We start from the raw sequence: 16,138 nt of genomic DNA on the forward strand, positions 1-16,138 counted from the left end.
TCATCGCTATTTCAGGCCCAGCCCAATACTAACCAAGGCCGTCCCACGGTCGAGCCTCTACCACTCTGCTTCTTCCCATCCTTGTCCTCCTCTTCTCCATTTCGAATTTTCGAATTCCCCAATTCCCCTCTCGATTGCCCCACCGCGAGGGGCAAGCCGAGCTCTCACGATGGAGGCGGAGCCGCCGCAGCGGTGGGCGGCGACGTACACGAAGCACGTGAAGCAGAAGCGCAAGGCCTACCACGACGGCGCCCTCCTCCTCTACCCCGCCTCGGGCCGCCTCGTCCTCCTCGACGACGCCGGCGACACCATCGAGTCCAGGTTCCTCCGCTCCAGCGAGGAGGTCTCCCCGGGGACCGCGCTCTCCTTCCAGGCCCACCTCGTCGACGTTGGCGAGCCCGAGGACGGCCCCGCCAGGTACACCTCCTCTTCCGCCTCCGCCGCTGCTGGTTCCAGGACCGCGCGCCGCGGCGGTGGGGCTGCCAGGGCGCGTCCGCCGAGCTCCGGGAGGGTGTTCCCGCCGCGTGTGTCCCGCACGTTCGTGAACCCGTCGAAGGGCCTCGGCTGCGGGTGCGGTGGTGGGGCCGACGTTGAAGCCGCGGGCTCTGGCGGCGCGGAGGTGGCGGACTCGAGGTTCCAAGGTCTGCTCGCCACCTGTTCGACGTGTGTCCAGCGGCCTGTGGATGTTTATGCGGTGAACGAATTGGCTGTGCTTTTGTTGCAGAGTGGACCGCACTGTACACTACCCAACTGACTCAGAAGGCAAAGAAGTACCACGATGGCTTCGTGAGGCTTGTGCAGGCCGGCCCACATGTGAAGCAGGTAAGAAGCATTAGGCGTTGAATGGTTGATTCCTTGCATGTTCCTAATAATGTGTAATTATTGTCTGTTTAAGTCATCCTGCAATCAGTTTATGAAGTGTTGTGACATGTGCATAAACTGAATGTTCAGATTGTTTTGCTCGATGAGGATGGCCAAGTGCTAGGCAGCAAGCACCTCAAGTCCGGGGAATCAATTGAAAGCGGGAAGAAATGCCATTTTCCTAATTATCTGATTGAGATTTGTGAGGCCAAAAATCAGAATAAAGGTCAGTTTGTACATAAGTACATACCCTAGTGTGTCATGATGCTTTTGTCGAGTTCAGTTCGAGGTCTTGTGCCCCATTTTTTGGATTCTGGAACATTGTGTAGAAAGTATATTTCCATGCTATCTCACTGAGCTGATGCTACTGCCGTGTTGATCGATATGCAGGTGGTGAACATACTTCAGAAGAATCTATGGTGCACACGAGACAAAAGAATGGGGGAAGTACATGTAACAAGATGGGACTGGGTGCATCAAGTAAATCTCAAAAATTTGTCACTCCACAAAAATTTCATGGTAACTGGCTTAAAATTATAGAACACTTAGCTATATTCCACATCTTCCTTCACAACGCATGAGAATCTTGTTTGTTTCTGTAATTTGTATATCATGATGACACTAAATCAGAAGTCACTGCTAGCTCTGGTAAGCCAGAGACTGGCAAGGTTGAAGAGGAGACTGCTGGCTGCCCAGGGAGCCTTACAGAAGCAGACTCGGGTTTCAAAGGTTCTTGTGCAACGTTCCATCAGATATCTGTATTTTGTATATATATAATGATTTTTAGTGCTTATATAGTTTTATATGAAAAATCCGGTCTTTGTAGAATGGAATGCCTTATACACCACTCAACTTACTCAAAAAGCAAAGAAGTACCATGATGGCATCATACGGCTCGTGCAAATTGGTTCACATGCAAGGAAGGTCAGGAACTGGTGCTCAATACTTTATTTGCATGCTTATAATAACAACATTGAGAGAACAAATCCTCACAAAACTTGATATAATGAAGTTGCTAATGCTATATTGATGTCCAACAGTTGTAGGATGCTGTTGACTGTTAGATATATCTGATGAAACGTTTGCATACTGTGGACCTGTGGTTTGGAAAAAAAATCTTATTGCTGTTATATGTGTTTAGATTGTTTTGCTGGATGAATATGGTGAAGTGCTTGGCAACAGATATCTCAAATCAGTTGAATCTGTAGAGAGTGGGACGAAATGTCAGCTGCCCAACTATTTTTTTGAAGTTTGTGAGCTCAGAAATCAGACAAATGGTTAGTTATATTCTCAGCCAAGCATTGTCGTTTCATATCCAATATGTAGCTTAGATGACTTTTTGCAGTGAAATGTATGTACTGTTTACATATTTGATGCCATTTGTAGAGCCTAAACACTCTTCGAAGGATGCTTTGAATCAGACAGGACCGGGGAATACAGAGAATACAAGTGACAAAGCGAGTGAAAAAAGTAAATCTCCAAACTTTGTTAGTCCATTTAAGTTCCAAGGTACATGCTCACAAAGTTATACACAAATAATATATTTTTCCTGCTTGCCACTTGCTATATTACAGTGATTCATTTGTCTGCACAATCTGCAGATGCACAGAAGAATAACTGGGAACGCACTGCAAGCTCTAATAGGCTACAGATTCAGAAAAGAACCTGCAGTAGCTTGGATGCGCCACAAAATTTCCATGGTAGCTAAGTTTAATATTAAGCTGAGTTAGTTATATTTCCTTCTTCCTATATAGCATAATATAGTACAACTATTTGTCTGCAGTGCTTTCGGATCTTCAAAGGAGAAAATCAGACTGCAATTTCAATAGAGGGGCTGACTATAGCCAATTGACGTTTGGTATTGTGGATAATCCACATAAGTTTAATGGTGGCGGAGCATTATTTTCACATACAATTTCTACTTTTTATCCTCTTATGTGTTCTTAGGTAGTGATACTGATTTTGCAGATATCCAAAGGGGCTCAGCTACCAACTCTTTGCCTGAGTTTGGGAAATCAACTTCTAGCAGAGTTGGTGACCCACTACAATTTCATGGTAGTGGGATTTAAACGATAAACTTGCATTCATTTAGTTCTACTTCCTTGTGCTATATTCTAATGCAGTGCACCCATGTATCTCAACCCATTTGTAGATCTTCAGGATGGTAAATCAGTATGCTCCAATAGTTTTATCAGCAGAGAGGTTGGCAAATCAACTTTTGGCAACATGGATGATTCTTTGAGAACTGGTCTGTACACCTTTACTTATCTCTAGCTTGAATATCTGTTTCACAGTTCCTCCTGTGTAAGAAAATTGGGAAGAACAATAGATAAACAGTTGATATTTTTGTCCGTAGCACACTGTATTTTTGTGATTTTTCCTGTGGAATTTTGCTGGCAGGAAACATGTTTTATTTATCCTACAGACAGTTTTTTCCCAGAGTATCCTGTAGACCAAATCAATTTTACAAGTGTCCTGTAGATTGATTTCCTGTTGTACCCTATGGTTGATGCTAGAGTGAAAGAGAGGTCATGCAGGCTGGCAGAGGTGCTGTTATGCTTTGTAATACCCAAGGATCATTCATAAGAAGCTTCCACATGACTGCCCAGTCAGCTTTTGTTACACAATGTTTGTAATGGGATCACTTAGTAAATTAGTTAACTGTCTCCATGTATCTTGATTTTAGATAATGCAAAATGCTGTTCTACTAAAGACTTTCAATAATGTTAATGCATAAATCCAACTTTCCAAGTGTAGTTGTTAACTATTGAAGTATTCTTAAGACTAATATTTTGGTATGCTAAGATTATTCCAATAGCTCCGTAGTATGAACTACAGGATTTGAATTAGTCTTCTATATGTGTTTCTATTAGCAGTTTTGGTCTCAAGATGTTTAATTTCATGTCGACAAGTTCTATGGTGGTACCTTTGTATTATCGAATGCGGAAAAGATGGTTGTTCCATAGTACTGAGAATTCCTGATTTAGTTACAACTAATTAAATTAAATCCACTTGGTAGGTACTCCCTCCGTCACAAATTACTATTCGTTTTGGCTTTTCTAGATACATAGTTTTTGTTATGCACCTAGATATATACTATGTCTAGATACGTAGCAAGAGCTATGTACCTAGAAAAGCCAAAACGAATAGTAATTTGGGACGGAGGGAGTAAATAGTTAATTTATTCCGTAGGTGCATGAGTTAGTTAATCTAGAGATGTTTTGCACAGTAAAGATTTTCATTTGAAATTGGAAATCCTGCTGTTATGCCTTCATGATGCTCATTTCGCTTTACTTGTTCTTGTATACTACTTCCTCCATTCCAAATTGTAGGTCGTTTTGGCTTTTCTAGGTTCATAGATGTTTGCATGTTCCAAATTGTAGATCGTTTTGGCTTTTCTAGGTGCATAGATGTTTGTATGCACCTAAATATAGTGTATGTCTATGCATACAAACATCTATGAACCTAGAAAAGTCAAAACGACCTACAATTTGGAACAGAGGGAGTAGTTACTACCGGAATGATAATCGGCAAGTTGAAGATCATAAGTTAACTACATCATGCAATTATGCAAACATGTATAGTAAAACGGTCTTTATTTTATTTAATAATAAGCAAGTTTCTTTGGTATGCTGCTGTAGTAATCTTGTATGAAGTACAATACTCATTTTGAGGGTAGTCAATTTTCCCTAGAAGGTGCCTGTTCATGTATAACTGTGCTTACCTATTTAGCATCATGTATTTTATACTAACCACATGTCTTCTGTATCTGTAGCATCCCAAATACTGTCCATCATGAAGCCCCCATCAGGAGTCAGAATTTCCCAAAGCTCTCAATCTGGGCAAGCACATTCTTTCGCATCTTCTGAGGCAAGGATAGCTTTTGATGCAAGTTGTAAAAAGAACTTAGTGGCCCATGATTCAAACAGAAATTTTGATGGTAGTGGGACATCTAGAATGTCTCATTTTTCTACCCAGCTTCGTACATCAGTACAATCTTGCTTGAACTTAGAAACTCTACCACGAAAGAACGCAGTAAGGGCTCATCATTGGAATGAGTCATCAGGGAACAGTCATCCAACTTATGGTCAGCAGACTATCATGTAAGATCTTATTTTTATTTTGTTTAGTATATGTATCCTAGAACGTTTTGCCTTTTGGACTTTAAGCTCCAACCCGACACAGAATAATCAATGGAACTTTACTTTAACGATGCTTTTTAGGAGACCAGCAGCTTTTGAGGGTCAGGATTTGGCCATGCTTGATACCGCAGCATCTGATATGTCCGATGCCCAGGAGCAGAAACTAAACTCAAGCAGTCAGCACACTGGAAGTTCTAGTGGTACGGAAAGCTGCTCTAGTAAGTTTCTGTACTACTCTGTAACCAACCTGTACAATTGTAGTAGTTTGCAAATCTTTCATGCCACTGAAGAAATGATAAATTTTGCTTATGTTGATCATATTTGACAGATATTAGTACCGACCCAATCTTACAAGAAGGCAAAAGTGGATCAGCAAACCAGGTATGCATTTTGCCTGTGGAGCAGGAAGTATAAACTTTGGAATTTCAGAAAGTAGCAGTTTCATGAGCAACAACTTCTTATGCTTTATAGGAGCCGTCCGCAGATGCAGTTTCTTTGTCATGAGATCTGGGCATGGCAATATTGGTGTGTAGTATTACGCTGTGCCACTAGATATATGCCAATTTAGACAAGTCAGTCTTCAATGCACCTTTTCACAATTGTTTTGTACTAAAGTTTATTTGCAAAGTTTATTTTATGAGTCAAAGCTAATGATATTGTTTTACTTTGGTCAGTATGCATGGTTTTACATATGAGGCCAAATTTTAAAACTTTGACTTCATTTAGTGATTGCAGGAATTCACATCGGCTATTATGCTAGTTATTTGATTTGTGTATCTGTGCATTTGCAGCTAAGCACACAGTACAGTATAGTGGATGGGAAATGTGATGGGCTCACGTCTACATCTTCATACACCCTGACATGTAAAGATCCCAAGATTCAGGAACTAATAGACGACTGCCCTTCGTTCGACCTTGGCTTCTGAGCAGAAGGCATCTCCTTTTTTTTTAATATATACTGGATGCCTGGATGGTGATAGGAACTGAAGGGGGTGGAGAAATGGCAGCTCACTCCAATTAGACATAGTGTTTACATGATATATATACACATGCAAGAGATATATGGGCCATAAGGGCTGTATGTATATACAGTTAACACGTGGTACAGTTACATACCGTGACCTGGGCTGTTTGCTATGTGCATCATATGGTTTCCAAACAGCTACTATAGTTTTTTTTTTATCTCGAACACATAGGAGAGTTGTGTATCATTGTATTAAGAAGAAAGGTATGGTTTAAGTCATTCTATTTTTCTACAATTTGAAATTTGAATTGTCTCATTGAATTTTTAACGACGTGCTAGAGTCATTAATAACTGCGTGAGCCGTGAGGTAATAGGCTGTGCTGTTTGGTTCATGGCGTCCGTGCAGCATACTATGCAGTACTACTCCTACTCCATAGTATGAACTTGTTAGGTCCTCCAAAATTCTTTGCTTTGCCGAGTCCTATCCTACGTCTTACAGTAACAAGTCTTGCGTGGAGATATGCCTTGTCCAAAATGTAAAATTCCCCTGGCATCTTTTCATCTGACTACACACAAGCCCACAAGACAGGTCTCCTATCAGTGCATGAACCAAGAACGATCCGCGGGGACAAGTCTTCCACGGTTGTTAGAAGCGTCATGGCCCCCTTTTCATCACGTGGCGGTAAAAAGGATCCGTCCATGTCCCGGTCGTGGACCGGCAACTGTTGCGCACTTGCACTGTGTTAGGCGAGAGCCAATGCACGGACCTGAAATTCCAGCCTGAACCCGAAGCATCTGAGGCACGAATGACAACGATCACTTTGTCCGATTCATTCGCTCGCTCGAAACTTTTTGCTTTGGTTTGACAAAAATGACGCAGGATAAAATATCTACGCCAAGGAAAGGAAAGTGCTAGTTCCTGTGGTCTTTCTTGTTTAGTCGCTTATGATTTCTGAAACCCTATATGTCTTTGGAGATTGCTTCCGCCAGTTTTTGCTTCTGAAACCCCATGGTCTTTGAAGAGGGCCGCCGGCCGGAGGACGCGTTAATTCGTGACCGCAGCAGGATTAGCCATTTTTTAGGTTAGAGCGCTGCGGTTTCGTGAAGGAATGCCGAGCTTGGCGGGCGAAGTGATGGACTGATGATAGTGGGGGGATCTTGCTTTGCGTGCGCAAGCTTGCATCGTACATCTCTTCTTCTTTTGTTCCTCTTTTCCGCCTGTTTCTCTTTGGTAAATGACTGGTCGCTTTTGAAGGTTTCGCCTTTGCTCGACACGGGTGGGACAGGTGGTTGCTTGAGTGCGAAGCAAATTCGGCGCTGGTAACGAGCCAGCAATGCAATTTTCCTGGACTTTTTAAAGGACGATAACAAAAAAAGAGTGTGTGTTCATGGCTAGGAATCGAACCATAGTAAAATACTGGTAGCCATAGCCTACCCGGAAAAGAAAAAGAAATACCGCTTGCCTGGCACACCACCATCCAGTCGTCTGTCATGGATCAGTGGGAGACTGGGAGGAGAGTGAGGGCCGAGGCCCGAGGGGTGGCGCCGTGGCGGCATCACCGCCGGGACACCTGCCCCCACCGCCGTGCAGACGTCGAGCCCCCACGCTCGCTCCCACCTCACCGTCAGAGTGTCAGCAGACCCAACGGATAGGCCCAGATTCCTGCCGAAAGAGACTCGCTCCCATGAAGGCTCCCACGAGACGGCACGGATTCTTGGGACTTCTTTTTTTTGCTCAGTTTAAAAAAACCTGTGGCACCCTATCTTGGACTAGTAAACCCTAGAAAAATGAAAATGGGATCAAAATTCGACAGAAAAAGAAAATGGAAGTCCAAGAATGGCGCTGTCAGGTAGGGCGGCTGCCACTGTTAATTTTATTTCTTCGTCGTCCATCCGGTGTGCGAAGACTTTACTAGTAGTATTTCTACCGACGAAAATGATTGGGGGTTGAGGAAAATATCATTTTGCTTGGAGGTTTCTTCTGCTGTTGCTGCTGGGTCCGCTTCCTCCACGTCGTTATCCGGAAGAGCAGCGCGGGGAAGGAAGCGAGCCAGCCAGCGAGGGACCAAGATCCCCGTAGCCCCGTCGTCTTCTCTCCTCTCCTCCAACCTCGCGCTGGGATACGCGTGTAGATTCAGTCAGCGCCCATGATCCAGCGGCGGTAACCGGCGCGTCCCAAGAACCGACTTCATCCAGCAGGCCCCTGCTTGCTGCCGTCCCGCCGGTCCAGGTTTCCAGGTGAGGCTACTTCCCTGCGCCTGAATTTCTTCCTCTCTATGTGTTCTTTCCATTCATTTTCGTGTGATCTTGGGCACGGACGAACACCCTTACCATCCTTACCTGTTTGACGATGAGCCGACGATGATCTTATATACGCCCACACATCTTGGTTTCAGTGCGTCTAGTGAAATTGTGAAGCTGAGGGAACTCGCCAGGTATCGGTTGAGCCTCTGGTTTCAGACAGATCCCGATTCCTGTGATCCGTTTGCTGGCCCCGATTCGGGGAGCTCGTCAAGGGACTGCGCAATCACTTTGTTCTTTCTTCCCAATCTCCTTGTTCTTGAAGATTCCACGCCGAAATTGGCCATTGCTTGATTGGCTGTGGAGTGTGGACATACCGTGCACTTCAACGTTGCCTGTGTCATTTTGGATTTGTTTTTTTTTTTTTGAGAGACACTTGTCCTCTACTTATTGATTTAGATTACAAAGTTCCTGGTAGCATCCACACCCCTTGGATGCTAGCCAATTATTGATGGACAGAGTGATAAGTCTTCCCTACCCAGTAATACCTTGAACATTTGTGGGTAGTGCGGCTTGTTCTGTGACCTTCATTTTAGAGCGATTCTTTTTTTCTCGAACACGCAGGAGAGCTGTCTATCTTTATATTAAGAGAGAATAAAAGGCCAATTACAAAAATACCATCTCACCTTGGACCATAGTGAGAGGTGTGAGGTCTGATCATTTTAGAGCAATTCTCAGTTGTTCTTTTCTGGAACAAGTGCATACTGAATTGATGCTAATCAATTTTGTGATGTTCAGGTCGTTAGCATGTGAGAGTGATGGCGGCTGCTGAAGCAAGAGCTGCCTGGCAACGCGCCGCGAACCGCTGCTTGGTTCAGGAGGATGCAAAGAGAGCCCCGAAGCTGGCCTGCTGTCCACAGTCCGTGCAACAGCATGACATGAGCGGTGCAAATCCTACGAACCCGCAAGATCCCCATATCCCTAACTTTATGCCGATAAACTGGAACCTGATGAGTTCCAACCTGCCGACAGACACCCAGTGGTGGCTCCAGTTGCAGCCCAACTTTGGATGCCAGATGGCTCTTGCTAGAGAGCACCTGAGCTATATTGGTGGGGAGGCTGGAGAGAAGAAAATGGAGGGTTTAGTGCCAGTGTCTAAACCTGACGATGTCAGAGCTAAGAAGGATGCCGATCCTTGTGAACCTCCGTGGATCGTTTCAACAGCTTTTATGAAGCAATCATCTGAAACAGGTTTGGAAGAGTTGAAGAACCTCGCTGGCTATACTCCGACGAGTCTCAAGTGCAAAGGAAATGCCAACAACTGCGTTTATGAGGATAAAGAGTTTACAGAGTTCAAAGCTTTCGATCCTTTGTTTCCCAAGCAGCAGCAAAAGGTATACTGTGAGATGGGTGCACCTTGGGAAGAAAACAAGAAGTCTCAGCCATGGTGGCAAGTTGCTGATGTTGATGGTTTGGCGTCCCTTGTCGCTGAAAGAGCAATGGAAAGCATTGTGAACAATGATCTTCCAAGACCTACTCAGACAGTACGGGTTCATGGAGCTGAATTGAACAGCCCTGGAAACAAGGTTGATTATGAGTTGCCATTGCCACCTTCTGGTAAAGAGCCAGATCCTGTGCATGACACTATGACATGCAGCTACAGTGTTTCAAGCAACACCAACGAGACAAATTCATCTGATGGGGGAGGTTGGGAACAGCAGCGAAGAAATAATGTGCCTGGGTAAGTGTTCTTCAGCATCTTGTTTCACAATCAATCAATCACCAAAAATCCAGTTTTCTGAATTTGCATGGATTTTTTTTGTTTTATGTACTTTTCGTCACTAGAAGAGAAGAGTTTAGACAGATCATCATTTCCATATATCATGTTTGACACAGAATATCTAGTGCGGCTAAATATGAAGAATATAACTTTCTCCTAATCCTCTGTTTTCTATTGTAAATACAAAATTTTAAGTTTGGTTTAGTTTTTATTGTTAACACTTGAAGTCTAACATGTTTTAGAGGGCACCATATGTTTTCCAGTGCTGAAAACCTTACATTTCATCCAAACGTTTTCTTGGCCGCTTGCATGTATTAATGCCATCATATTTGAATGCAGGGGTGCACAAGATTCATATAGTTCCACTAACAGTACTCCAGGCAGCAAGCCGACATACCAGAATGCCTCTGAGAGGGCCAAGCTGCTAGATGCTCTCCGTCATTCACAAACACGTGCTAGGGAAGCTGAGATTGCTGCCAAGAAAGCCTATGACGAGAAAGAACATGTAATTAAGCTGTTGTTTCGCCAAGCCTCACACCTCTTTGCGTGCAAGCAGTGGCTGAAAATGTTACAGCTGGAGAACATTTGCCTCCAGCTCAGGTTCAAAGAGCACCAGATAGCAACCATGTTCCCAGAACTTCCCTGGATGACGATGAAGGAGAAGGTGGCACCAGGTCAAGAGCACAAAGATGGGACAAGGAAAAGAGGCAGGAGGCCAAACAGGAAAGGCGGTCTCCACAACGCATTTGCGGTTGCAGTTGGTGTTGGGATTGTTGGCGCTGGATTGCTTCTTGGCTGGACTCTCGGGTGGCTGCTGCCCATGCTGTAATCTCCTCAATCTTTGATGACCACAAAGGTGATGAGATAAATACTTTCTATGCACATGAAAAATGAATCAGTGAAGGAAGCAAGAGGGTGAAGTTATTCTTAGAACACATTCATGCTAGTCTGTTGATTCAGTTAAGCTGCAGTGATGAATTCATGGTAGCTTGGTACCTTATGCTGGTTCCTGTATATATAGGGAGGATTTGGTGTACATATTACCAGAAAACTGGGTGCCCGTGTTGGTAGCATGGATGGGATGTTTATCTGTGTGCTGTACATAGGGGGTCAGTGGGTGGTCTGGTGGAAGATGAAATCAGTCGACTTCAACAATGTATGCATTAGTACTGTAAATCTGTAGCTTTTATTTGCTTAACTAGCATGAATTATTGTATTAATAAGCTTGCTGTAAAGTGTGTTGAACATATTTGCATCCGTCTTCTTTTCACCTGGTGATGGATTGCTGTCGCTATTCATCATTCTGTGCTTTCGGTCGCTATTCATCCTGCTGTGCATTCGGTTTCTATGTTTCCTTTATATAGGTAGGGAGTTATGTTTGTTTCTACATGAAGCTGGCACACAAATTCAAGCCGCAAAAGATTCAAACCTGGGTCATGGACTCCTGGTATTCCCTCCATCCTAAATTATTATTCATTATTCGTTTTGCCTACATAGTTTTTGCTATATTCATTTATTCGTTTTGCCTATATAGCTTTTGCTACGTATTTAGATATAATATATATCTAGATGCGTAATAAAAGTTATGTATCCTAGAAAAGTCAAAACAAATAGTAATTTGGGACGGAGGAGTACCGATAGCGATGTTTATCTACATGAATGTTGGCAGTTCTTGGTTGGAAATCTCAATACATGAGAAACAGAGGGAATGCATCATGGGATGAGAAACAGAGCTGCCTAAGAATGAAAATAAGCAGTGTTTTAATAAAATGTGGACCCGTTTTTAGAGAGAATCTGAATGGATATTTTCCACATCTCCTCAACCCTACACTAGCATCTATTTACCGTCTAAGAACCATCTTGGTCAGTAGAGCATTGTCAGATACAACATTGAACGAAAAAACCACAATAGTAGCGTCAAAAAATACAGGGATCACATTGCACAGATCTTGGAAGTTGCATCCACGCAATATTGAGGAGAGGGTCGCTGCTCATGGACAATTTACTTGTCCAGGCCTCGGCTACCGAATGTGCACAGATGACTCCCAAGTTCTGAGATCACATCCACCAGGCCTCCATATCCAGCAACAGATGCCATCTGAACAACAAGGGTTGCATTCATTAAGAGATTGTGCACAACCAAGAAGTTCAAATGAGGATCAGCAAGAAGATAGGTACATACCCCAGATGAATGGATGGAGACAGAGAATGCCGACTGAGGAGCACATTTTATTTGCGAAAGAACTGTCCCGTTTATTGTGAAACGGGAGAGCACAGGCTCAGCACCAACTGCTAAAATCTGAAAGGATGCAAACGAAATGAAAGAGAAAAGGCACAGTTAGAATGCTTTCTGCATCACAAGAGAGTTGAGTAATAGTAGATACTATACACCTTAGGAAAAACTCAATAAAAGAGAACATAGAAAACCATGGTATTCTTAAGAAGAATAAGGCTTGTTAACCTATAGAGTTACAAGTTAAATCCTATCATGAGTGTCAGCTTTTCTTTCTATTGTTCTAATCTATCAAAATTGCAAAGCTTAAAAAGTTGGCAGGCCGCAGGCTAAAACGTATCATAAAAAAAAACTCGACCATGGGAGGAGACCACCCCTGGACATTGTTCTAAGAAAGTGCCGTGCTTCACGGGAGTTTTGACGGTCCCAGAGTTCAACGCTCTAACAGGTCCACCGCGATAAGCTTGGCCCTTTTGTTCGCATTTTCTTTCTTCACAAATGTAAGGTATTATTTTCTAAGGACGTACACTATAAGTACTAGGCCTGAGCATGTATAACTGCATGATCCTAATTGGATTTGCATTCAAACAAATAACAGAAGCTTGGAAAAGGACACTAAACGTTATCAAATCATGCACTGGCGGCAAGTATCATACACCTTAATCAAATGAGATCATGAAAATGACTGAAATAATTAAATAGGCGAATCAGTAAATTGCCACAACCATCGAGCTTGATAACACAAATGATGAAATGATCTGTCTAAACATGTTTTGCTGTCAAATAGTGATCATTTCATTAGTATATTTATTGGACAGTTCAGACAGGATGTGGATGGAGATGGGGGGACAAGCACTCACTTGGTTCTTGTCAAACAGCAAGTCTTGAACAGGAGCATGACAGTCTAAATTAAAGATGCACTCGTTTGAGAGAAGACTCCAAACTGATATACCACTAGACGTGCCACAAGCCTGAAGACCATACAGACGAGAATAAAAAACATGTAAGACAAACAGCATATAATGCTAAGCAAACCTAGTTATAAGCAACAAAATACTTCATGTACAAGTTTGACGCAGTTTAAAGATTTTAAAGGCGTGTTATACCAGCCAACTTTCACTTGCATCAATGGCAACACAACTGACCCATGAGCTTTGAAATGCCTTGTTCTTTACTGGACGTACAACCTGAGTACACTTCCCACTTCTGCAATCTGCAATGTGCAAGAAGAGCATGAACAGGCATGACCAAAGAAATTTCAGGCATTTGTAGCCTTTAAGTCGCAACTGGCGAGAAAGAGTTCAAATCGTACTGTAAAATGGATAAATGAACATCCTATGTGCTACGACCTATGACCAACAATAATGGAGGAAAACAATAAAACAATGAGTAACCAGTAGGAACAGAGACTGTTAGAGCTTGGTGTGCATGTGTTTTTCCTTATTATGGGATAAATAGGTACGTGCATTATTCAAATAAAAATGATTATTCTCTTTCTCAACACTGAGCTGCCACCTAATTGCCAAAGTCTGTTATAGAGTTCACATTCAGGAAGAAATTCATCAAGCTACATGTGGAGCACAAGACAAGAAAAAAATCACTAGTTTGAAATCATTGCTCACCCCAGATACGGGCTGTCCCATCCTCTGATCCTGTTACCACCTGAAAGAAAAATAAAACACTGAGTGGCATATGGTACAAAATATAGGCAAGATCAACATTAAATAATGCAAAGATAGCATAATTAAGTAACCTGGCGGTTTGCCTCACGAATCGCAACACTGTGCAAATAGTCAGCATGCCCCTTGAATGTTATTTTACATTTACCAGTCTCCTGAGAGAAGCAGCCATGATAAGTGTCAGATACCTTCTCAAGCACAGAACAATAATATTATCCAAGCTTGCAACAGACCCTAAAGTAGAACAGCAGTTCCTTCTAAATGGTTCAAGCTTAAGACTCCTATATGTAACATTTACCTTAAGAAAATACATACCACATCCCAGCAGTAAGCACATGCATCACCCGCTGCTGCGAAAATGGATCCATCCTGTTTGGAAGAATGATGATAACAGTAAACAAGATATACTGAATCAATAAACATTAGGACTGTCATGCTTCCTGGAATGGTGTAAAAATATGAAAAACTTTCAGTTATTAACCTGTTTATTGATTGCAATGGCATTGTTTTCAGGTATTGGAGAGCGAGCACCCCAAGGACCCCTACAAAATTGCCAGCAACAACAATGGGACGACTCATGCAGCTGTATGTGAAAAAGGTCTGTGTGATTTGCAAATCTTATCATAGAATCTTACTCATGCTGAGGGTTGACCAAGTCAAGTGCTGGTTCTAGATGATCCCCTGGGTAAAAAGAATGTACAGAAAAATTGGTAAAAGAATAAACATAAGGCACAGTATACCATTTTTGGAGCAGTCCCACACATGCTCTGCTTCTTCTTTTTTGCTTCTTTTTTTATAAAAAAAAGAGCAGATGTTTTATTTCACTCTTTATTAACACAACTATATTGACTATGCATTGAAAGGTTATCAGCTTGTGCTTTGTTTGGTTCAAGGGGCAACACTCACATAAAACTATAAAAGATCTCGATGCACTTTCATAGATGAAATGAATAGCATCTATCCATGATTTTCACAGAAATCATGTTCTCCACTAGCAAGATTGTGGATTTTATTCAACTGCTGGTACAATTCTACTAGATAAGGTCATATTATGCATAAATCCAACACCTTTGCCAAAAATGTATGTTTTTTTATTTCTGTGCCTGTGCTCTAGTCACATCTCAATGTCCTAGAGGTCTAGTAAAGCACATAAACAAGAATTGAAACTCCAATGCAGCACCTTGCAGGGACAGCGGAACAAGGCAGCTCTGCATCTCGTGCCATCTCCAGCCCCGGATGCGTCCGTCATCCCCGCAGCTGCGACAAGCAACCAACGAACCATGTTGACATTAGCCCATCACTATCTCCAACCAGATGAAGAACATTGCCGCAGCAGTGAGTAAGTCACCTGAAGAGCAGTGGCTGCTGCGGATCGGGGTAGAACCTGACGTCGTAGGCGGGGCCGCTGTGCGCCTGCACGATGCAGACGGGGTCGACCAGCGCGACGGCAGCCTCCGCCTGCGAACCAGCAAGAGGAAAAAAAAAAAACTCAAGTCTCCGGCCGTGCGTCTCCCCAAAAATCGGTTCTTGCCACGGGACGGGTGTCGGGGGGAAAGGGGTGAACCTGGGAGGAGGCGGAGATGCAGGATGAGAGGGAGAAGGAGGCGAGGGAGCCGTCGCTGGAGGCGGCGGCGAGGAGGACGTCGGGTTCCGGGTCGTCGCTGTGGTCGAAGAAGACGGCGCGGAAGAGGGTGCGCGACGAGAGGTCGCGGGCACGTAGGATGCCACGGCGATACGATACCTCGTCCCACCCGCGCGCGTCCATCGATGCCGGGTTTGCCTGCGCCGCCGCCGTCGCCATGGCCGCCTTGCTGATGCGCTGTTGTTTCGGGAAGCGAAGGGGGAACAGGAGAGTGAACGCACGGCGTCTGGGCCGGACTGGGCGCGGATGGGCTGGGCTTCTTTGAGCCAGGACCAGGACTTACTTATCCCTGGCCTACCCAAAACCTACAAAGGCTACAAGCATCCAATTCTACCACTAGCGCTAAACCCACAATCTAGTGGATTTCCATTTTTTTTTAGAAAAAAGAGACAATCGTCTAGAGTATGTATAATCACACTTATTGCAGCTTCGAAGCGTGGTGAATTGGTAAAACAAGATACTCCCTCCGTATATATTTACAAGGTTATCCTTGACACGATCCTCCAAATAACACTTTGACCATTCATTTATATTATATTATATTATTTATGGTTATAAATTTATAATCATTTTAAAGTATATTTGATTACGAATCC

General features: G+C 43.4%; 3 protein-coding genes across 7 annotated transcripts; 2 read left to right on the forward strand and 1 right to left on the reverse strand.

The window, feature by feature from the left end:
• The first annotated feature begins 79 nt into the window (after window positions 1–79).
• Window positions 80–6,262, forward strand: LOC101770635. 5 transcript variants are annotated; one of them, XR_002676282.1, is made up of 17 exons: window positions 82–641; window positions 725–822; window positions 952–1,087; window positions 1,252–1,380; window positions 1,492–1,590; window positions 1,688–1,785; window positions 2,003–2,138; window positions 2,248–2,370; window positions 2,463–2,561; window positions 2,645–2,749; window positions 2,830–2,916; window positions 3,014–3,109; window positions 4,637–4,964; window positions 5,085–5,221; window positions 5,332–5,384; window positions 5,475–5,575; window positions 5,795–5,928. XR_002676282.1 is itself a non-coding variant. In XM_022824001.1 (16 exons), exons 1-16 carry the CDS (start codon window positions 170–172, stop codon window positions 5,927–5,929), a joined length of 2,313 nt encoding a protein of 770 aa, XP_022679736.1. In that variant the 5' UTR covers window positions 80–169; the 3' UTR covers window positions 5,930–6,262. The 5 variants fall into 5 exon arrangements, 4 of the variants coding, with proteins under 4 accessions (XP_022679736.1, XP_022679737.1, XP_022679735.1 ...); XM_022824001.1 differs by lacking the exon at window positions 5,475–5,575 and having other exon boundaries at window positions 80–641; window positions 5,085–5,203; window positions 5,795–6,262; XM_022824002.1 differs by lacking the exon at window positions 5,475–5,575 and having other exon boundaries at window positions 2,248–2,331; window positions 5,795–6,262.
• Window positions 6,263–7,944: 1,682 nt separating this feature from the next.
• On the forward strand, window positions 7,945–11,309 carry LOC101784246. The gene is made up of 3 exons (XM_004956608.3): window positions 7,945–8,205; window positions 9,007–9,949; window positions 10,328–11,309. The coding sequence occupies exons 2-3, from the start codon at window positions 9,027–9,029 to the stop codon at window positions 10,815–10,817; spliced, it is 1,413 nt and encodes a 470-aa protein (XP_004956665.1). The 5' UTR covers window positions 7,945–8,205; window positions 9,007–9,026; the 3' UTR covers window positions 10,818–11,309.
• Window positions 11,310–11,707: 398 nt separating this feature from the next.
• Window positions 11,708–15,896, reverse strand: LOC101784640 (THO complex subunit 6). The gene is made up of 12 exons (XM_004956609.4): window positions 15,465–15,896; window positions 15,249–15,358; window positions 15,081–15,157; window positions 14,536–14,581; window positions 14,382–14,442; window positions 14,216–14,269; window positions 13,975–14,055; window positions 13,844–13,883; window positions 13,328–13,434; window positions 13,082–13,192; window positions 12,171–12,287; window positions 11,708–12,086 (listed from the first exon to the last, which is right to left on the reverse strand). Exons 1-12 carry the CDS (start codon window positions 15,699–15,701, stop codon window positions 11,991–11,993), a joined length of 1,137 nt encoding a protein of 378 aa, XP_004956666.1. The 5' UTR covers window positions 15,702–15,896; the 3' UTR covers window positions 11,708–11,990.
• Window positions 15,897–16,138: the final 242 nt, after the last annotated feature.

Source organism: Setaria italica, chromosome II (genome assembly GCF_000263155.2).
Source record: "Setaria italica strain Yugu1 chromosome II, Setaria_italica_v2.0, whole genome shotgun sequence".
NCBI lineage: Eukaryota > Viridiplantae > Streptophyta > Magnoliopsida > Poales > Poaceae > Setaria > Setaria italica.